Here is a 22,970-nt window from a genome sequence, read left to right as displayed (position 1 = left end):
AGGATGAATAGGGGACTGGAGCGCTGCCTGGTGAGGAGAGGTTGAGAGACCTGGGGCTTTTTAGTCTGGAAAAGAGAAGACTTAGAGGGGATTTAATAAATGTTTATAAGTATCTGAGGGCTGGGTATTAGGAGGGAGGGGACAGGCTCTTCTCACTTGCTCCCTGTGATAGGACAAGGAGCAATGGATGTAAGATGCAGCACAGGAGGTTCCACCTCAACACAAGGGGAACTTCTTTACTGTAAAGGTCACAGACCACTGGAACAGGCTTCCTAGAGAGGATGTGGACTCTCCTTCTCTGGAGACTTTCAAGGCCCATCTGGATGCGTTCCTCTGTGACCTGAGCTAGATTGTATGGTCCTGCTTTGGCAGGGAGTTGGACTCGATGATCTCTTTGGGTCCCTTCCAACCCCTGACATCCTGTGATCCCGTGAAAACACTAGGCCACAATTTCAGTCATGGGCTTTTCATCAAGCAGGGAATTAGTGCAGAATGACTGTTGTTGGACACTGGCTGCAATTCTAAAGGCAGACATTCTGGAGGAGCAGGTCAGTCCAAATCTGCCAATCCTGCTATCAGCCAGAATTGGATCTAGGATTCACATCTATGAGTTGTTCTTCTCCAAGAATCCTGTTTATCCACAGGGTATGGGCAGCCCTTGTGCAATCTGATCCTCAGTTAATCCTTGGTTCTGAGTATAAGAATGAATGTATGTACCGAACATTACAAAGTTAGATGAGGAATTACTTTCCATTGCCAGCTGGAGAATTAGTGTTGCATCTCAGCAGCTTCCTGATGTGAGTCACAGCACTGGCCAGTGTTTTCTTTTCTGTGAAGCCTAATGTCCAAAGAATTTGAAGTTCTTTATGTACAGTGATTCCAGGGTGTGCTGGCGCTGTGCATCCTTAGCATGTGCAAGAATTAAGAAGATTTTAGTTGAACAATGGGAAAATCCAGGGCCTGGAGTCCACTGTGTTGAAACTTTGTTTGCCATAAAACCTATGTGCTGTCCTTAGCATGCAGCATCATGATTTTAGGTATCCCATCCTCAGAACTTTGCCTTTCAAATGGCACAGTTCTTTTTAAGCTCTGCTCGCCTCGGTTCAAGGGCTGCTGAGGCCTCCCTTGCTGCAGCCCAACAGTGCTGTTTCTGATTTTAGGATATTTTTCTCTTTTCCTTTAGAAATTTGAGGTACATTTCCTCAGAGGCTGCTGCTGGGTGATGTTTAGCTTACATTTCTGCTCTCCTGTGTTGCAGGTGCACTTCTGTATACTATGACACAGACTTGCCAGCTACCAGCCTCATCATCACCTTTCACAATGAGGCACGCTCTACCCTGCTCCGCACGGTGAAGAGGTGAGTTCAGCAGGAGGTGCTAGGCCCTAAGCAAGGGCACTGGTGGAGGGTTAGGCATTTTCCAGCAGTTAGACAAGCAGGGAGGCTGCCTTCCTCCAAGGGCTTGTACGATGTGCCTTGAAGCTGGCCCACTCAAAAGAGGTAAAGGGCTTGGATTGGCAGTGTGGACATTGATCTTCAAAACCAGAGCATATGTGTAGTTAGCCACCATATGGCCCCAGGTGGGGGGCAATCATTAGCAGCAAGAAAGGGGCTGCTGCATCTGCATTTGCAGGCATGAATAGTTTATATGAGCTTAGTTTGGAAGAGTGAGGGGGGACCAAAGGGGACAATATGTGTTGTTAGATGCAGCTGAGGGATTATGTTCCATAAAAAGGAAGAAGCAGCCAGCTCCCTGCTAGGGCACTTGTTAGAGGAGCTTGGGCTGGCTCGCTGAGGGCTTGGAAGTCTTTCAAGAAGAAGCTTATGAGCTCTAAGTCTCATTGAAACCAAGCTGTTGTGGTCTCAGTAGGTGCTGGTAAATATTTGCTGAACCCAATAGCCTACCAGATCCTCTCTAGGCCTTTGCACACAGACCCTGCTGGGGTCACAGGACACTTGTTATCTGGTACCAGCATCGCCTCATATCTGAGTATCAGCAATAGCCAAGTCCAACCAAGTAAAGAGGTGGCATAGGGCCTGTCACCATCCCCATGTAGACAGAAGTTTGCAGTTATCTGTATCACAAAGCAGTGTTCCAGCTGCTCCTTCACTCCTCCTTCCATCACTCGTGCAGAACCCAGGGAGGCTCTTTTCCTTTTAGTTTTTGCATGAAAAATAACCTCTGCCCTTTCTGTCTTAACAAGTCATGTCTCTGAAGCTTACAAAGCAGGTCCAGCCTGTGGAGACTGACAGAGGTGTGAAGTGTCCAGGTAGAAGGTTGAGTTGATGGTATCACTAACAGGAATGCATTATTCATCATCACCACTTTTTCCCCTGTCAGATCCTCTAAGCTTAGAGAAATGTGCTTTGTGAATAAGTGACAGGCTTTTTCAAGTTGGCCTCCTGGCCAGAAGACTGGGTTTCTGTCTGCCAGGTGTGGTGCTACTGTGTTTCCAGTATTTATTGCATTAACACATTTTGTCTTTTTGCCTCGATAATTTCCACTTCATTTGAACCATAAAACGAGTTCTACAGAGCCACTGTTCAGAGAATGAGCAGGTTTGCTTGAAACCTGTGCTGCTAGGGCAACAGGAGGAGATTTCTGTCAATTACATCATAGGTCAGACAATAAATGGTTAGGTGCTCAGAAACCATGGTAGTAAGAAAAATCTCAAGGCAGCTAATCAAATAACCAGAAGCCATGACAGTGAGAGAGAAGAGAAAATGACATTCAGGGCAGCAGTAATGTATGTAAACAGAAATTGGTGTCCAGATCCTGTGGAAGCGATGGCTGCTAATGAGCAGATGATTGTTGCCGATGCGTGAACAGGTCAGGCTTGACCAAAGCAAGGTCAGCTAGAGTAGGTTGCTCAGAGCTGTGCCTGGTCAGTTTTCAGTGTCTCTGAGGATGGAGCTTTTGCAACCACTCTGAGCATTCTTTTCTCAAGGCTAAACAACCTCAGCTCTTTAATCCTGAACTAATATTTGATGCTCTACTCCTTTACTGGACCTGCTTCAGTGTGTCCCTCTTTTTTTCTTGTCTTGGGAAGTCCAGAACTGGCCACAGCATTCAAGATGTGGTACTTCCAGTTCTTGGATGTGGTATCCTGCATCCTAGTGCAGTCCTAAAAAAGACCCTGAATAATGGATGACCCATCTGTTCCAACTGATCCCTGCAAACCTGCTGCTGCCACTGGAGGAGGGCTGTTGTGAGGAACAACAGAGTGGCTGCACTCTGCTGTGAATGGCTGGCATTTCTTCCAGACCTTTGGCTACAGATGGAGTCCTCTTTGCCAGATGGTTTACAGCCAGTGCATGGGATTGATTTACTCTGTGCTTACATCAAATGTCAGAAGTGTCTATGATTTATCCCTGTCTGACAAGGGATCCCAAAGGCTGAATTCTTCTTGAGCTCTACAGTATTTGCAGTGTCACACAACCAACCATGGGCGAGTAGTCTTGTCTTTGAGGCACAGGAGGTTTGACAGTTGTACACAGAGATGAAGGCATGGGTCATGGCTGCACTGTTAGAAGAGGCATAGAGCTAAGCCCCACTTGCAGGGTGACACTGATGTTATAGAGGGACCTGCAGATTTCAGATTTCCTATCTTAAAGGCCACTTCTGTAACCTGCGAGTCCTGTATTTTGGCAAAACCCATCTGGATGTGCCAGGCTGAGTTACTGCTGTGGCTATAATTGTCTCTCCATTCACATCCACAATCAGTTCACCAAATAATGTGTAATTACTTTGCAGCACTTTGGGATAAGTCAAGTGTCAAAGGGACAGGACTGTTCTATTCTGTTTGGTTTATGACCTGGCTGTGAGTCTGCACAGTTGCTTAATATCACTCAGATATTAAACAACAGGAGGTGTAAAATTGCACTGCCTGCTTACATGCTGACTAGCCAGGCTTGCAGCTTGTCATAATTTCTATATCCATAAGAGCTTTCTTAAGGCTGGTAGAGCATGATTATTTAGATAATTGGCATTAACCATTTGAGATACACCTGGTGAAAGTTAACTATTCTTCCAGTGTTATTATGGCCCTTTTCCCAAGGTTAGTTATCAGAATTAGACTATGGGTATGCTATAAGAGAAGTAGGAGCAAAAGCAGACAACTAATGGAAATGAGCAGCACTAAGAGCAAAATTTTCTGTAGCTGAAAAGTTTAATTTTTAGAGACCAGATCTTTAGAGGTGAATAGGATATGTACTACCAATTGAAGTTTTTATATCCGACATCTTTGCAAGCCTGGCTCTTGAGTGCCTGAATGCAGGCACTCAAAAATGAGCTGTAAAACTTTGGGAAATTCTAGGAATATGAAAAGAATACCAGCACTGAACTTAAATTAAAACTAGAGGGAGCCTAAATGTGCTTGCCTGAGCCAGGTATTGTCTTACTGTGTTATTCTGACAGCTCTGCAAGGTAACTCATCTAAGTGGCAATGCTGGTACCAAAAAGTCAGAGGAAGGGACCCAAGGATTAGACTCCTGCATTACGGTCTATTTCAGAGTTACCTGAACATGGCAGACAGATCTTAATCTGCTCACCCTTCCTCTTAACCCCACCTATATCTGTGCACACATGGATTCACATGAGCACCTCTTGCACCTGAGTAGTTGCAAAGTTGGTCCTGCTCACCCTGAGGTCTCTGCTGCTGTTGTTGCCACCTGAGGAGGGAGAAAGGTTTCTGTTAGGGAAAGGGGGGAATAGAGAAGTGATTGTGGGGATGAATAACTTATTCACCCCAGCACTTTCACATTTGTCCCTTCTGGTCCCCAGAGGCATCATGGGCAGCATATGTGCCTTCTGCTGTGGACTCCAGTCATTTTACTCCTCTGCCCTAGGTAGAGGTGACAGGCAGCTGGACCTGCTGCCCAGGAAGACCAGGCCAGTGCACCAGTAGGCCATGGAATTACTAGATTTGGGAGGATCATCTATTTCCAACTCCTCTGCCATGGGCAGGGACACCTCAGGTTGCTCAGAGCCACATCCAGCCTGGCCTTAAAATCCTCCAGGGATGAGGCTTCCACCACCTCCCTGGGCAACCTGTTCCAGTGTCTCACCACCCTCATGGTGAAGAACTTCTTCCTAACATCCAGTCTTAATCTACCCATTTCTGTTTGTTTTTTTCTATTCCCCCTAGTCCTGTCATTACCATGACACCCTAACAAGTCCCTCCCCAGCTTTCTTGTAGGCCCCCTTCAGATACTGTAAGGCCACAGTAAGGTCTCCTCAGAGCCTTCTCTTCTCCACACTGAACAGCTGCAACTCCCTCAGTCTGTCCTCATAAGAGAGGTGCTCTAGCCCTCTGATCATCCTCATGCCCCTGCTGCCCTGTATCACACTGTCCCCATGCAGGAAGCCTTTCAGAGAAATTTTGTTTTCAGGACAGAGGGGGACAACTGGTTAAAAATATTCAGCAAGAGGCTAAGAAGGGGAATTTGGAAAATGAAGAGGGGAAATGGGCTGCCCACCAGAACCTGTGAACGTGCCAATTCAAATGGCTCATTGTTGGCATCCTTGGTCCTGCAGAGATGTGTGTCTGTCAAGAGCTGCTTTCCTGTGTGATATTTCTTCCTCAGCAGCACATAGCTGTCACTCCTAAACCAGTTACTTGCTTGGCATCCTGTTCCCCTTCAGAAATAGCTGTCACTCTAAAGGCATTTTGTGTGATTGATGTCTGTGCCTGATTAGTCATTAAGCAATGCCATCGGTTCTGCTGCTGTGACCATTCTTGCAGAAGGGACAATACTGCTTTGGTGTCTGATCCCTTTCTTTGTCTTTATTTCTGACTTCAGTCAGTATGCAGGGACTGTTAAAAGTCAGGCTTTAAGTCAGTGGACTCAAACAGCTGTCAGTGGTTTGGCGCCTATGTAGAGAGCCTGTATAAACCGTGATTAAGACCATGCTGCTGTAATGCATTTGGTACAGCAGCTCATTACAATGGCAATTTAAATAATGGCAAAAGACAAGATTATTTCAGAGCAAAGCAAAAAAAGAGATGCTCCTCTGCTAACATCTGGAATAGATAAGATTATCTGTGAGCAGATGATGGGTGGGCATATCAGCAGAGGACAGAATCTCATTGTCGGTGCTGATTCGGTGTCATGCAACAGTGAGGACACTGGCACCGAAAGAAGGAAGGAGTGAGACAGAAAAAGAAGGTAGGGAATTCATGAGATAAGGGGAGAACAGTCTGTTTCTGCTGTAAAAGACAATTGCCATTTGAATTGTTTTGGAATCCCAACAATGCACTTTGTTCCTAAAAGTAATTGATTGTTATGCTAGTCTCTGCACCTCACTGAAGAGAAATGCCAGGATTACTGTGTTTCTTGTTTAAAAAGATATGTAAGACAAAGTGCTAAGAAGATTAAGCCCCTTTCCCAAGGATCCACAGCAAATTATTGTGGAGCTGAGAGAAGAGCTGGGCATTGATAGAACAGTGAGCTGTGAACAGCTCAAGGAACATTTTCTCTCTGCTAGAGAATCAGCAGGCAGGTGAAGAGAGAGCAGTGTTTGGTTTAATTTTTTTTCCTAGTTATGTTGAGCTGGAAGACCTGAAACTTGGAGAATATATGACCATTGCTAATAGTCAGGCTAGCTGGGAGAAGGTGCAGAATACCATTTTACAGCCATCATACTGTGGGGTGCAGCCTGCCTGGATTGGTTATATTTTGCATTGAGTTTGCACGGATAAGAAGTTCAGCACAGGCAAACCTCTGTAAAATATGCAGATGATGGCTGTGTTAGGAGAAGATGCACTTATAAATGCAAAGAGGAACACCCCCCCCCTCACACTCTGCTATGCTAGAGGAGCCAGAGAGGTACAAGCCAGGAGAAGTGCATGAAATTCAGCTTTGAAAAATGCAAGCTTGGTCACCTAAGGACTTGTAAGCTCAAAATACAAATACCCTGAGACATATGAGGCAGCATAAATCTGAAGTGGAGTGGGACGTGATTCTGAACAGCAGAGCAGTGCGGATTTTGCTGTGTGAGACAACAGAAAACTCTCCCAAACTGAGGAATCTTTTGGCTCTGTATGCAAAGCCATCAGTGATGCTGCTTAGCAAGATGATAATTTATTTCTCTACAGCTCCATTCCTGGAAATAGGGGATTAACTCTTGTCTGCTTTCCGTATAAAACAAAAAAGCCAACAGTCTTTCTCTAGAATTGCTCCCAGTGGGTTTCTAGAACTTGAAGGACAGTGTTTACCAGGTTTTAATATTGAAGTTTACTTAACTGTCCTTGTCACTGAGATCCCTAAGTGTTACTGGACAATGAGGACCTGTCTGTGCATAGAGATGCTGTGGGAGGCTCTAAGGAGAAATATGAAGGACTTGAAGAAGAAAGTTATTTAGAATATTGTAAAGAAATGAGAGGGACTAAGAGGTCAGAATCAAACTGCTCTGACTCAAGTGTACCTCTGAGGAGGGCAGAAGGTTTTCTCTCTCGTCTTTGCAGGTGAAAACACCTGTGTCCTGCAGAGGAAAATCCACTCTGCTCCTGAGGATACTGTGGGGTCTGGTGCAGCCAGCCTGCAGAAAGGAGACTCCTCTGAACAACTGGGGAGCTGATTTAAAAGAAAGACAAATAAGAAGCCAAAGAGTGAAAATAAACCCCATATTGTAGAATATTGCCAAATCAAACTGCTTTCCTTTCATAGAAAGGAATCGGTGAGAGAGCACCATCAGCTTCATCTGTGGCATTCAGACAGATCTTGCTGGAGAAAGTGTCAGCTTTTTCACTTGTTCCTCAGCAGTGACCCTAGCATATAGCAGCAGTCTCCTGGCTGCCTTGGGATAGGTGGTGCTCTCCTCTTCACCTCTCTGTTTAGAGGCAGAGAGTGTGCCACAGCATTCTTTGGTAGTTTCCTCGAGGCAAGTCCTGCAGTCAGCTGCCTGTCTGTGGTCTCTTGTAAGGTGCAGCTGAGATGCTATAGCTCTCTGGGATATTCCTGCTTGCAGTTTGGCTCCTGCCAATGAACTCTGGTACAAGGGCAAGGTTTCCTCTTCCACATTACTGGAGTGTGGTGTTCCTGCATAGTATAGCAGATTTGTATCAGTCCTACCATTGTTGTTATTATGGCAGCTCACAAAGTTTGTCTTTTTCCTCCCTGGGTCTCTACAGCGTCCTGAACCGCACCCCTCCCAGCCTTATCCAGGAGATCATTTTGGTGGATGACTTCAGCTCAGATCGTAAGTGTGGACCATTTCCCTTGTATGTGTTTCTTCCCCTTTGTTTTCCTCTGTTTGCTCTGGTGAGCTCCCTTCCCTTACAGAAATTCCCTCTTGTCTGTATGCAAGAGAAAATGAAAAGGGAGAAGCTTTCTGTGTTCAGTTTATGTCCACGCATGGCAGAGGCCAGAGCTTCTTCCACTTTTGGTCTTCCATAGGGTCTTCCCTTTCTGTCAGCTTGGCAGTTTCGGGCACGTTACTGGAGATCTCTGTCTAGTTTCATTGTGCACAATTTTGTGATCTGTTTAGCACAGATATCTGTGTAGCAATGGTCTAGGTGAGTAGAGTGGGGAATTACAAACTCAAGAGAGCAGGAGGATGCAAAGGAGCCTACAGACAGAAAACTGCTGTCTGGAGTCCTGCAGGCAGATTGAGGTGAGACTGTCTGCCTGCTTCCTGTCTGGGATCACAGGTGTCCCTGTGGGAGGCCACAGAAGGGTTATTGCTTTGGGCAGCACCATACCTTCTTCTGCAACTTGACACAGGGATGGAATGTCTTCTGCATGAGTCCCACTAGACCTGCAGACTGGGTGCCATGGACTGTATGGTTGCTGTTGCTCCTGGCTGTTGTGTAGCAGTGGTGAGGTGGCGGGGTGAGGTCTTGCTTCTCCCATGATTTGTGCTAGACTCAAGGACAATCTAGTTGTGTGATAGTTATAATAACTGATAATTACTCCTTCAGAACCCTTTACAGATATCTGACAATGCCCACCTTGGCCTGCTGAGGTGAGGAAGCATTGCTCTTTTGGTTTTGCAGCTATTTATGTAGCTTTGGAGAAAAAAAAGAAAAAGTGGATGCTGCAATTAAGGATTTAAGTTTCTGAGAGTCTTAGAGTGTGATTTGGGTAAGGACTGAGCTGTGCCCAGCTGTTGGAGTTGGGTGCTTCTCTGGTTTCCAGCAAACAATCCTAAGTGTTCCACATTCAGCACTTAAAAATTCAAATCTCAATGGCTGAAGTGTTCCAGGTCAACAGTACCTGTCCTGCACAGGCCTCAACCAGAAACTCTCATTTAGGCTCCTGGGTAAAAAGAAAGATGTTTAAAAAGCTCCATCCTGTGACAGTTCTAATGTTTTTTTACTGGCAGCTGGATATTTGTGGATACAGCTGCTCTCCAGAGGCACCTGCATGGAGGCACTTCAGCACATGTTTGAGATCTGGTGCTTTGCTTTAATATCTGCCTCGGTTTCTCTGAAGATGCAGAGTCTGTCAGCTCTGTCAAGTAGCTGCAGTCTGGTTGATGTGCTCCACACCTGGAGAGTGAATAACATAAAAAGAATTCTCATAGTTGAAGTTGTAACTTGACTAAGATGAGCGTTGTCTTCCCTGGTAATAGATGTCCAGCAAAATCTTGGTGCGCTGTGACTAAGAGCAGCCACCACTTCACTTGGATGATGCAGCAGCTGCCAAGTGACCACTCAAGAGTGGGATTTTAGATTGCATGCATCCAGGAGAGTGGAAATGCTCGTGCAGGAACATGCCAAGAGATGCACTTTGGCTAATGACCTTTGTGTTCCCCCAGAGTGCTCAGTCTATGGGAGGATGACAGCAGAAAGGGGTGGGTGAGATGTGAAAAGGACTGTGGAAACTGGGGTGAACTCGGTGGAGCTTGGAAAAAGAGCAAGTTAGAAATTGTTATTCCCAGGACCTCCACTAGGACCAGGACAGAGAGAGAACAATAGAGAAGTAAAGAACCACTGCTCATTGTTACAGCTAAGCTGGAGCCAGTAGCTGTTCCTCTCTGTCATCTTCTCTGGTCAATGTAGATGAGGGATGCCCTGAGCTTCTGGCAAGCTACCAGCGAAGCCCTCAGTTAGGCATCCATGTGTTAATGTAATGATGTCTCCTAGGAAGTGGGTCACATCCCTGTGGCCTTTATTAAATAAAATCAAGCAGAAACTGCCCCAAGAACAAATGCTGAGAAATGCCAAGACGAGCCGCTGAAGGCGAAGGGAGCGGATGCAATCACTTTGTATAACAGCCCTCTCTTTTATTTGTCAGTGTGGTGATTTGCAGCCTTGGCTCCCTGTGGTCTCTCCATTTCATCAGTGCTCAGTGCCACGCTGCCAGCGCATGCCCCGTTGTGCCTGTGAAACACTGAGCGTGGGAGGGCGAAGGCCTGGCTGCTCAGAGGAACAAGAAACAGGCTCAGCCGTCTGAGCAGGCCAGCAGTGCTCCTCTGTGTACTCTTTAGACAACAGGATTAAGGCCATCAGGCTGATTAATGTGATGTTAAACGAAAGCAAAATTTCCCCTCCTGCAGAGGAGCAGGGGAACAGTTAATGGGAGCTGTCTGTTGAAGCTAAATAATTCATATATGTGTGCCAAATGTTGTTTTGTGGTTTTTTGTTGTTTTCTCTTTCTTCACCTTCCCTAAGCTGAGGACTGCCAGCTCCTTACCAAGATCCCAAAGGTCAAGTGTCTACGAAACACTCGGCGAGAAGGTGAGCGTGGAAGCTTTGTAGGTACAATGACTGTGCAGATTTTCCATGCCCCTGTTTGTCTATCACCTGCTTATATGTTGCTTCCCTATATAGTTTGGTTTTTTTCAGGTTAAGGGCATCTTATCCTAGTTTGGAGGCACTGTGGAGGGAGAACCTGACTTGCCAACTTTCAGGCTCCATACTTTAAATAATGAGACGTGGTGTCCAGAGGCCCTGGCTAGGTCAAGGGCCATTTCTTCCCAACTTTATGACTATTCTGTCCATTTAAACTCAGAGTGCCAGATAACAAGCCATCTAGGAGATGTGGAGAAAGGAGAAACAATCACATACCTGTCTTAAAAAGACACAATTCAGTTATTTCTCTAAGCTCCTATGTGCATAAATGGTAACGATGACTTTCCAAGCTGCTCTAGTTTGAGTCACATACGATGGCTTATTCCTAAAAGCAGTCAGTGCACAGCAGGCCTGGAGAGGGAATCTGGAGGGTGAGACAGTAATCACTGATTGGTTCACAAAGAGCACCCCAGCCAGTGGGGCAGTCTGTAAAAGACATTTGAGACATTTGAGAGCCAGGTTGATATCTCTGACCACAGGGCGGAATAAGGGACAAATGAGAATAAAGCAATTAAGGTATAAGAAAGGCAACAAGAAGGGAGTAGAGCATGGACCTGTGGAAGCAGTGAGAGAGGCAGCGGGGTGCTCTAATGGGAGTGACATCAAGCAGGCAGCATCAAAGTACCTGTGGGGAGGGCTTGATGTCATCATAGCAGGAACCATATGAAAGCTCAGTGGCACAGACATATGACAGATGAGGTTATTCTTTGCATGCTGGGAGGCCTTAACTGACAGTGTCTCCTGGGGGTTACTCTGCTAAAGCTGCCCATGGTTCTGAGATGGGATACAGGAGAACCACCTACTCATCCCCTGTAATGGCCACACAAAGTATTTTTTTCTGAAGGCCCAGCTGTTTCCTTCCTAACCTTCCTGCTCCTCTGTTGTCCTTTCCTCATTGCAGGGCTGATTCGCTCTCGGGTACGAGGAGCTGAAGTGGCTACTGCTGACATCCTCACCTTCTTGGACAGTCACTGTGAAGTCAACAGCGAGTGGCTGCAGCCAATGCTTCAGAGAGTAAAAGAGGTGAGCACCAGATCCCCCTCTGGGATGGATGGATGTGGCCTGTCTTGTGCTTGGAGGTCCTCTGCCCCTGTATTCCACCAGCAGTACTGGTGAGGACAAAGGCTGTCCAGGTACTCAGGTAAGCTCAGGTAGCCTGAGCTTAGATAAGCAACAGATTCTACCATCTTGACCTACCAACTTGTGCCACCTTCTGCAGGTGCTGTGCTTCCTAGTTCTGTCTCTTTGGCAGAACACCCTGTGCAACATTTCCATGGTTGCCATCTCCCTTCTTGCTGCCTTGTCACTCCCCAAAACTTCCTTCCATCAATGCTCCTGCTGAGCTGCCAACACACACAACTTGCACACAGGTGGCTTCTTGGCACAGAGGAGCTGCCTGTGAGTGCAGGGATGTCTCTTTGCTGGTTCACTTGGCAAAGCACTGACGTGAGAGTGAAAATGAGACATGAACATTAGCAGCTGTTGCACTGACTGTGCTGTAGGGCTGGAGGGGAGACAATCGGAACAACCCAGGGAGAGATGCTTGCAAGAGGCTTGGGTTGATCCTGTCTTCTGAAAGGAGGATCTGATGGTGTAATGGGCCCCAGGAGAAGCGGCAGGGGCTCTAATGCAGCCTTAGATTCACATCTGATTGGCTTAATATGAAGGTGCAGAAGAAGGTGAAACATCAGGATGATGACATAAAAGCTTCTGCTTTTTATTCCTGCTCAATAAATCCTCCATCTTGGAAGCCCATAAATGTTTACTTAACTTCTGATCTTTAAGTCAAGCTGCAGCAGCAGTAGCAGCAGCATAGGGGTCCCTAAGCAGGAAGGACCTCACTTCTTTCTTAAGGTGAGGATCTAGCTTGCAAAAGCTTGTTTGTTGACTCTGGTATACTTTGTGAAGTCAACCGATTTCTGACCTTCTTCCTACATTTCTCACATGCATCCTAGTTTGTATTTCAGTCTAGCCCTACTCAGTCCTAGTGCTGAGCAGCTGGAGCAGTGGCTGGGGTGCCAGGCTGCCAGGTGGGTGCTGAGGCTAGGCAGACATAACTCTTGCTGTGCAGCCATTGCAGCACAGAGGGAAATAAACAAGAGTGATAGCTCTCGCCTACAATGTGCCATCCTACCCAAGTGTGCTACAGCAGGAGGAACTGTTGGAAGGCACAAATAAAGGTTTGACAGGGAAAGACACAGAGGCTGGCAGCTGTCTCATAACAAGATGCTGTTTCTGGCATTGCCAGCGCTGTGTTTTGTCATATATTTCAGCTGTCACAAGATTCATCTTTAATGCCTGGTCTCATGATATTGAAAAATTATTGTAATCTCAACTTTTCAGTTTGCACTATGATTCTTAAGTGCAGGATCTTGATTCATAGTACTTTATTAGGAAGGTGCTTTATTAGGGTGTTGGTAATTTCCAGGCTGATGCTAATGAGTTAATACCTCAGCATGACAGAGCAGAAGGTGTGCTGTCAGTAGATATCAAAAACAAGCACAAAACCTTTGGGACAGTGATTCATGCCTTGTAATTTGGGCAGGAAATAGAGAGCTGTTTCTTAGCAGCACTCCTGAGTGTTGCAGTCCCAAGCTCCACTCTCACATCCACGGTGTGCAGCTGGCTAGTACCTGCTATCTCCATGTTTGGATGTAGTGGCCGTGCATCTCCTGCTCAGCTACCAGCATTGCAGTGGAGAACCCAGACAAGGATTTACATGTGCATCTTTGTGTTTTCTGATCTCTGGTAGCTTTGCTTAACATTCAAGAAGAGCCTGACCATGTTTTTTTCCCCCCTTTCTCTCTGTCCCTCAGGATTATACCCGAGTGGTGAGTCCAATCATTGATGTTATCAGCCTGGATAATTTTGCCTACCTGGCAGCATCAGCAGATCTGAGGGGAGGTGGGTACAATGAATCTCTTGTGTAAGTTAGGCCTGAGGGATGGTGCAGGAGAAATAATCGACGGTCTCTTCAGCTTTCCAAGAAAACAGAGTGATAATCTTTCCTGATGAGTTCTCTGTCCTCTTTTTCCTGCAGGGATCTTTTGCAGACTTAAAGCAAATCCCAGCTAGTGTTTTCCTCTTGAGCTTGCATCACTGTCACAGCATTTTGCAGTTTCAGGGCTTAGTTAACTGATGAAATATACATCACCAGGCCCTCCTTACACTGCATGTACACTGGAGTCTGACAGGCTCTTCCACTTGCTGCTCTGATCTGTGAGGCCATCTCATGACTTCTGAAAAACATTTTCACCTCTGTCCTCGCAGGTGAACCCTCTGCAGCTGTTTCTGTAGTCACCCACAGTGCCTGGTGCTCTTCCCCCTCTTCTGTGACTGGGATTCACTGCCACACTGCTTGCTACTCATTCTGCGGCTACCCTTAATAATGGTATAATGTTAGTGACTGGGCTGTGATCAACTATCCACTGCAGGCCAACAATAAATAAGTGGTAGTCTTGAAAGGGGTGTTGGTTTCAGTGGTCTGCAGGCCCTTGTACTCAGAATGCATCACATCCCACAAAGCCCTTTGGCAGGCAGGGAAGTCTAAAGCAGACTGACCAAAATGCAGTTACATCTCACATGAACACTCCTGAAGCTGTGGAATGGAGTTGAGCAGAGAACTCTAATGAAGATGCTAAGACAAAAGGGGATGGTTTCTACATTAGGACAGACTTGTCATTTTAGGTAGTCTGTGAGGAAGGCCAGGGAAGAAAATTAAGGACAGCCTGTGACTCAAAGGAGAAGCCTATCATTGAAGCTAGTAGAAAAACAATAACAAAGTCTATCTGACATGTTTTTTACTTCTCAGGGTTTGACTGGAGCCTTCACTTTAAGTGGGAGCAGATTCCTATAGAGCAGAAGATGTCCAGAACAGACCCAACTCAGTCTATAAGGTAGCTGTGTACAGTTCCCCAAATGCCTTTACTGAGCCTTCATTGGTATGACAAGGAGTGCACAGGAACTGCCTTGCTGAAAACACAATGTCATAGTGTTCGCTTGATGCTGACAAACTCTTCACATCATTTTCTGAATGCATTGAGGTCTGTACCCTGATTCTGAGAGTATTACCCTCTGAACATTGTAAAGACAGCAATTATGTGCTGTTATAGGCTTGCAGGCATGCCACCTCTTCAAGCCACCGCTTCTTCTAGATGTTTGGTTTTGTGGTCTCCCTCAGTCAGCACTCTGAATGCCTCAGAAATCCCTATTGGGGTTTTTAATTGCCTTCATCTTCCAGATGAAGAATTAAGGAATGAAGCAACTAAACAGTCACCCAGCAAGTGTAAAAGAAGACTGGGAACTGAATCCTGCCTAGTAATTGAGGCACAGAATTATCCTCCCCTCCTAGATACACATATTCATGGACAAAACAGACTCTGTTGGCTGGAACAGTTATTGTCAGCTTTGCTGCTGTATACATGGCTCTGAGGAATGTAGAATGTGACAAATTCTACAAAAAGTCACAGCAGTGCTTGTCTGTATAGACAAATAACTCCCTGTTTATAACATAGAAGTAATACTAAGTTCCTCTGTGTAATTTTGTGAGACCAGAAGCAACCAGCTCACCAATAATAGAACGGTACATGCAGCAGCATCTCTCACACCACGTGCAGTTGGTACACACAGTCATCAGGCTATGCCCCTGCCATTTCTTCACACTGTGCATGTTTGTATAAATGCAAAAGACACTGCATTACTCATGTAGTGCTTGCAGGGCCACCTAACACAGGCAGGAGGATGGTGTAGTAAGGGAGATCTCAGAAGTGTGCTGCAGGTTCATGTCCCAGTTGTACTATTTTTCTTTGTAAAATGAGATACAATTTGTCAGGCCTAGACAAATTGTATTCACTCTGAAATTGTATTCACTCTAAAATGAAGATAGAGTGGCTACATATGTGATGATCTTGTGTGGACTCACGTTTTCTTTTCCAGAACCCCCGTCATAGCAGGAGGCATATTTGTGATCAACAAGTCTTGGTTTAACCACCTGGGAAAATATGATACTCAAATGGACATCTGGGGAGGAGAAAATTTTGGTAAGTTTAGGAGGTTTCAGGGGAATGACACACTAACACAGAACCACTTCTCAGTCCTTCATTGCTTAACAGAACTTCTGAGAGATCTGATCTGCATGTCAGTGTAAGGCTAGGAACGTGGTCAGGTAATCCCCATGTCTGTCAGGATGGTGTCACTGTCAGCCTTTTGTGATCAGGACTATCACCCACTTACAGGCATATGCACTATTATACAGCTGCTTCCATAGTACAATGAGGGAAGAAGAATCTCTTAATATTTAAATTGTTGTTCCTCCAGTCCTTCATGTGTCAGTGTAGTGGTTGGGCCCTGGCTGGGGGCCAGATGCCCACCAAAACCACTCCATCACTTCCCTTCTTAGATGGATAGGGGAGAGGGAAAATATAACAAAAGGCCTGTGAGTCAAGATAGAAGCAGTTTGATAGGATGCAAAGCAAAAGCAAAGGCCAGACATGGAAGCAAAAGCAAACAAAGATGTTCTTCTCTACTTTCTATCAAGTCAGACGTTGTTGGGTCACTGCCAGGAACCAGGGCTCCAATACCCATAGTGGTTGTTCCACTATGGATAGATGCCATCAATAAATGTCCACACCCTTCCTTCTTTCACTTAGCTTTTATATCTGAGTTGAGATCAAATGGCATGGAATATCTTTGGTCAGTTTGTTTCAGCTGGCCTGGCTGTGTCCCCTCCCAAGATCTTGCACACCCCTCAGCATACTGTTGCAGAGGGAAAATGATTTAAAAGCACAGCCTTGGTCCTTGGCTCAGCAGTAGCCAAAACACTGGTGTGTTATCAGCTCCCAGCTACAGCACTGCAAAATGCAGCACTAAAAAGATGCTCTGGGGAGAACTAACTCCAGCTCAGCCAAACCAGATACAGTCAGTCTATGTTGACCCAGCCCTGAAGTAGATAGTCACTCCTGTGCTCTTATTTCCCAGAAAAATCTGAGTAGCTCTCCCAGCTCGATAGGTCAGAAGGATATTTTTCCTGGTAAAACAACCCTCTTCTGAAGTGAAATTTGTGTCCAAATACATTCAGAATACAAATATTTAGAAGCAGACTGGGGCACCACAAACATCCAAGGAATTCAGAAGCCCAAGGCAATCTGTCCACTCAAATGCTGTTATCTTGCAGGGCGTGATGCTAAAACCCATCTCCTTGCACCTAATTGTAGCACAGATATTCCAGGCATCTCTGTTGCCCGTGTGAAGGGATGCTGCAGTGTCACCAGCTGTTAAGGACAAAAGGAAGAAGAGTATTGAAAAGAGGTTCACAGACCCCTCAAATGCTTGGGGTATTCATTTAGAAATGTAGCAGGTGGAGCTGAAGAGACAAAAGCCTTGCTTTGCCTTGCAGTCAGTTTAAGAAGACTTTCTGGTACTGCCCCCCCCAAAAGTTCTGTTTCTACAGCTTCCATAAATGTCACAGATTTGTAATTCAAACCCTTTAAAGAAGAATTTATATGGTGTTTACCAGTGTCTGGAAGAGTGATTAGAAATAAATAAATAGTCAGGAAGAGGAAACTTTCGTTTCTCTGAACACAGCTGGGAGAGCTGCCTCTTTCTGAAATGCTGAAGTATCATCTTTGGCTAATAGTAGAATATCAAGGTACCACTTTCTGAAAACAAAATATCTAATAATTAGTGTTTGTGCTCTCTGTCTTCTGAGGTCTTGCTTCAGTTTTAGGATATTCATGAGATTAAAGAGAGATATTAAATGGGGCTGGCACTGGGGTCTCAGCACTGCTAGTTGCATCAGCTGAGCACTCTGGGCAATCTTTTACACAAGCATGAAGATCCCCTCAGATTCTTCTGCATGACCATACTCAGCTCTTTGCTGTCAGTAGCCCTCCAGCTGCAGAGCTAGCCACCTGGCCATCCTACTAGCCTCTGAGCTGCAACTGTGCCAAAGCTGTAGACCTCAAAGACAGAGAAAGAATATTTCTTTGGGCTTTTGGTTGTTTTCTGTCCACCTGGGAGCCCCATATTGTTTGTTGCGCATGTTGGTAGCTTGACGCTAAGCAGAGCTCTCTGCTGCAAGTGGCAGTAAATTACCTGCACACCCACAGCCCTTCTTTCATGTAGAGCTGATCAAAACTCCTGCAGAACTTGCTTCATTCTCCTTCAAATTGCTCTTGTAAAGCCTGGCAGCGGTCGGGCGAGGTGTTCAGGGCTTGCCAGTCTTGTCTTGTGCTGTTTCTCTGTAAATTCCTTATCTCCAGTCCATTTTCTCTTGCCCTGCACCTTCAATCTTCACTTAAAAGGGCAAAGGTAAGTGCACAATACTCTGTTTAATGTGGCCTGTCCTTGAACAACATTGCCACACCTCCACTGTGACAATGGCAATGGGAAGGTATTTAAAACCCAAAACAGACTCCTTTTTTAAAGCTAACTTTTGTTCCTATTTTCAGCATAATGTGAGGAAACAAATCAGCCAGTGCCTTTTACTCTAAGCCTGCTCCTGTTGCATGGCAGAGGGGTAGAAATCCACTTGTATTTGGCAACAAGAAGTATTGATTTTACTTGAAGTATTCAGAATGATTAATTTACCCTCTTAAGAAAAAAAACAACCCACCGACAACACCAAACCCAAACTTGGTTAATTGTTCAAGGAAAAATGTTGATAATGTTCTGAAACACTATTTTTTACTACTAATTTCAGTTTTGAGTGGAAGTCACCATAAAGGTAAGGTGAGGGAGTGGTTCTGACTAATTTGGGTGGGTGAGGTCATAGAGTGATCTGGGCCGAAAGGGACCTCCAAAGGTCACCCGGTCTGACCTCCCTGCAGTCAGCAGGGACACCCCCAACCAGACCAGGTTGCCTTGGGCCTCATTGAGTCTCACCTTGAGATAGGCCATTCCTTGCACACAAAGGCAATTGTTAATGAACTACTTCATCAAAACTTTCCTGTGAGGACAGGGTAAGAGAGGTAAGACGCAGAGCCAAACAGGCGCTGTGCACACAGCAGGTACACAGAAATGATCAGGCAGTAATGACCAGCTGCCTAGATATCTTTCCAGCTGGATATGAGCTGGTAAACCTTTTCTATTCCACCATGATGGGGAAAAGCCACAGTGACTAACTCATTTAAAACATAGATGGACTAGGGCATGTCCTGGAAAATACACAGTGAAATGTTCTTCTGTGCTTTCCATCAGAGAATGAAAGTTTTTAATAAGATCTCCATTTGCTTTTTCAGTGCCCCAAATCTGCTTTCTTTTCCACTTCTGTCCAGAATTCTGTCATTTATAAACCTGGACATGCAGTCTGCCTCTGTCTGCTTAAGATACCAATATGGTGTGAGGAATCATCTCTTGGGAGATGAACATCACTTTAAGTTACACATGCTAGATTGAGCGTTTTGGTTTTGTTACAGGCTGGAGTGAGTCAGAGCCTCATTCCAGGAAAGCAAAAGCCAGCTGGACACTGCCAGACAGAAACTTATATCTTGTTCTTTTTGTTGTTGTTGTTTGTTTGTTTGTTCTTAACTGGAACTCCCTATTGAAAGGAGTCTGGAAATAATAAGCTCTAGGAAGGAGTCAGGGAGAGACAAAAGCTAGTAAGAAATGGCACAAAATGCAGTCTAATAAAATGATGGGGTTTTAATTTAAAAGCTAGGACAACTACACCATCTTCTTCCATACTATTTAAACGTTTCCCAGGAGCTATAGGGAAAAACAGGAAGGCTGGGAAGATGTTAGTGTATGTACATGCTTTGAAACAGCCATTAGATCTGGATACATTATTTCTTTCTGAATTTCTAAACATCAGAGCCCCCTAATTCAGGCATTGCTGGAGGGAAATCTGAACTGAGTAAAGTTTTTGAAGTAATCATTCTGTACAATCTGAAGGCCTTTTGTTAAGGACTACCAAACCACCCAGCTAATTTTCATTTTCCTTCTTCCTTCTTCTCACTGCCATATGAAACACAAGTGGAAAACCCCTCTGGTGTGGCATTGATTAAATTTGTGAGGACAGAGCCATAAGTTGAATGAGGTAGCACCTCTTCTGAGATGCAAATAAGCACCTGTACATCAAAGCTCCACGTTCTTCTAATCCTTTAACAAAATGTTGAGTTTAGCTTCGGGACCAGCTGGATTTCTTCAAGTAGCAACGTTCTCTTTGTATTTTACAGTCACAATATTAGGCTGATTACTGCTCTGAGTAGCTTCCCCAGCAGAGGCAGTGGATGACAAACTGTAATTCAGTCATCCACTTCTTTTTTTTTTTAATTATTATTATTAACAGAGCCAAGCAGAACAAGAACAGGAAGACATTGTGGGGTGAATAACATGGAGGTATTTACGGGACAGGGGCTCTGCTCTAGACACACACTTGCTTCCTTATGCCCTCAATTTGTTCGCTTTTTCCTACTTGTCTCCTAAACTCCCTTTCTTTTTCACACAATTTGCTTTACACAGTGAATTCTTTTTTTTTCTTCCACCCATATGCAGGGCTGGAATGTTACAGGAGCCCAAAAGAAGGTGGATGTGGGGGTGACCTTAGTCTGTTGCTAAATGGCATCCTGAAAGCCTGACAGCAACACAAGGATCTGGTCAAAGGGGAAGGTGTCTCACTAAAATGCCTGGGGGACCAAAGAGAGGAGTGGGACTCAAGAAGACTGGGAAGTCTGGGAAGTCTCTGAGCCACAAGAGTTGCCTCCATTTTAACAAAAGGAGGACAGTTTCCCACTCTCACCACAGCATCATATTTCCTAGTTTTGCTGTTGCAGACTATACATCTAGGGCAGAGGGTCGAGGTTTTCAGACACACTGCTGAAGCTTCCCTTTTCAGAAATACTGCCAGTCTGCCTGCAGCTGTGTAACTCTTAGAGTCTCTTCCAGAGCTCTCTTTCCGAGTGTGGATGTGCGGTGGCAGCTTGGAGATCGTTCCCTGCAGTCGAGTGGGCCATGTGTTCAGGAAGCGCCATCCCTATGACTTCCCCGAGGGCAACGCACTGACTTACATCAAGTAGGTGTTTGATGGTTCCTTGGTAGCAGTTGGTTCCTTGATGTTGGACATTTCTAAATAAGCCAAAATTCTTTGTTGTTGTTCTGCCTGATGACAGAGGAGAACAGCTTGTGGCTGAGCATCTGTTCTCAAGGGAAGGATGAGTTGCTGTTTTCCATGAACAAAACCTGTTCCTGTTTCTGTTGTTTGGATTGGTGTATCTTGTTCTTCCTCAGTCTGCAATGGAGAGCAGTACCCCAGAGAAAGACCCTGGCTATTTGTGGATACTGTCCTATGACTTGTGCTGTCTATCAGCAGTCCTTAGCTGTCCCTGTTGCCTCTGAACTGCTTTTGAGTCCAGAGATCCTACTGAGCAGTATGTGCTCTGAGGCAAGCCCTAAGGACAACTCCCTCTGCAGGACAGGTGGGAAGAGAAAAGAAGATCTCCATACCTGGAGATTTCAAAACTCAATCAGACAAGACCCTGAACTACATGACCTAACCTGAAGCTAGTCTGCTTTGGGCAGAAGGGTGGGCCAGGTGATACCTAGATGCACTTTCCAAGCTGAATTATTCCATGACATCATTTCAATCGAAGCAAAAGCAGGGTAATGGTGACAGTTAGTAGAGGGACCATATGTGAAAAATGCATGGTAATTTATGGCTGTTAAAATGGTAACTTCTGAACTGAAGCATCATGGTTGCAGCCAGGTGGGGGTTGGTCTCTTCTCCCAGGCAACCTGTGACAGAACAAGAGGACACAGTCTCAAGCTGTGCCAGTGGAGGTTTAGGCTGGATATTAGGAAGCAGTTCTTCCCAGAAAGAGAGATGGGCCATTGGAATGGGCTGCCCAGGGAGGTGGTGGAGTCACCATCACTGGAGGTGTTTAAAAAGAGGCTGGATGAGGCACTTAGTGCCACAGTTTAGTTGATTAGATGGTGTTGGGTGATCGATTGGACATGATGATCTCAAAGGCCTTTTCCAACCGGGTTAATTCTGTATTCTGTTATTCTGTACTTCATACAATTCAACTCAACACATTCAGTCTGTATCAGTCTGTACTGCTCACTGCATTTCATGTTTGGAACTGTCCCCCACTGGCAGACAGGCCTTAGGTCTGCCCACCCAGTGCCTGCTTGCTGGGAGGACAGGTTCTCCACCAGGGCTCAGCAAAGCATCTCCTCGTCCCCGTGCAGGAACACCAAGCGCACAGCAGAGGTGTGGATGGATGAATACAAGCAGTACTACTATGAGGCCCGGCCGTCTGCCATTGGGAAGTCATTTGGAAGGTAAGCTTCCATCGAATCCTGATCAGGAGTGCTCTGCTGAGCCCCTTGCCAGCAAGAAATAGTTTTTGAATATTCTCTGGGGATGTGTGGGAAGCAGAGATGTTCTAAAGGGCTGGCTTGCCGGGGAGGTTGCAGCTTGATTGTCTGGTCACAAGGTTTGCTTCTAATTCACATTACTTTTCCCCAGTAACCCTGCATGTTAGCAGAAGTCTGAAGGGATCTGTAATGAAATGAAAAGGGCAAACATTTTAAGTGGATAGAGAAAAATACTTTCTACCACAGCATGTAGCTGCTTTGGAAAAATGAGCTACATGATGACAAGAGCTTGATCAGAAGTTCTGCAGATGCAGAATCCTGGGGCAAGCACTGCTAGCTGGCACATGGGGCAAGCTGCAGTTGGTGCACTCTCCCCTTTCCTTATGAGTGAATGCACGGTTTGCCTGGTTTGTAGGGTAGAAGAGAGCATGGCCATGGTGAGACCTCTCATATATAAACACAGTCTGGTTGTGACTCATCTCCAGCACTTGCTGAGCTCACTTCCGTGCAGAATTGTGGTTCTTACGGTGCCTTTGCTAAAGCTCTCCCTGGGCCACCTGGGATTCACTGTTACAGGCTCAAATGTTCTTTGTGACCCAGAAACCAGTGATGGACTCTGAAACCTGGGATGAGGGGAAGGTCATATGACTCCCAAATAAACATGAACAATCTCAGGAGTGGTGTATGTCTGTGGGCTCTACCTGCCTGTGAACAAATGGTTGTTTTATCAGCATAAGGACTTGTCAAGTGTGTTTGTATCTCAAATGTGTTTGTATTTCTGATGTGCAGCTTTGTGCACTGGGTAGCGATGCACCTGCTGCTTATGTGATGACAGGAAGGTTTGTTCTCACCCACACATTTGT

General features: G+C 45.5%; 1 protein-coding gene across 4 annotated transcripts in view; it reads left to right on the top strand.

Annotated features, from left to right (window-relative positions):
- GALNT16 (polypeptide N-acetylgalactosaminyltransferase 16) overlaps positions 1 to 22,970 on the top strand; it is a 75,096-nt gene that overhangs the window by 40,873 nt on the left and 11,253 nt on the right. For all 4 annotated transcript variants that reach the window (XM_054161584.1, XM_054161587.1, XM_054161586.1 and 1 more), the window contains exons 3-11: positions 1,259 to 1,357; positions 8,131 to 8,198; positions 10,615 to 10,680; positions 11,696 to 11,817; positions 13,611 to 13,698; positions 14,606 to 14,690; positions 15,730 to 15,833; positions 20,677 to 20,803; positions 21,979 to 22,071. In XM_054161584.1, coding sequence (XP_054017559.1) covers positions 1,259 to 1,357; positions 8,131 to 8,198; positions 10,615 to 10,680; positions 11,696 to 11,817; positions 13,611 to 13,698; positions 14,606 to 14,690; positions 15,730 to 15,833; positions 20,677 to 20,803; positions 21,979 to 22,071 — 852 coding nt within the window. The remainder of the gene's footprint in view (positions 1 to 1,258; positions 1,358 to 8,130; positions 8,199 to 10,614; positions 10,681 to 11,695; positions 11,818 to 13,610; positions 13,699 to 14,605; positions 14,691 to 15,729; positions 15,834 to 20,676; positions 20,804 to 21,978; positions 22,072 to 22,970) is intronic.

This window comes from Dryobates pubescens, chromosome 5 (genome assembly GCF_014839835.1).
Source record: "Dryobates pubescens isolate bDryPub1 chromosome 5, bDryPub1.pri, whole genome shotgun sequence".
In the NCBI taxonomy this organism is placed as follows: Eukaryota; Metazoa; Chordata; class Aves; order Piciformes; family Picidae; genus Dryobates; species Dryobates pubescens.
The sequence above is the reverse complement of the archived record's forward strand: the minus strand, read 5'-3'. Positions and strand labels throughout refer to the sequence as shown.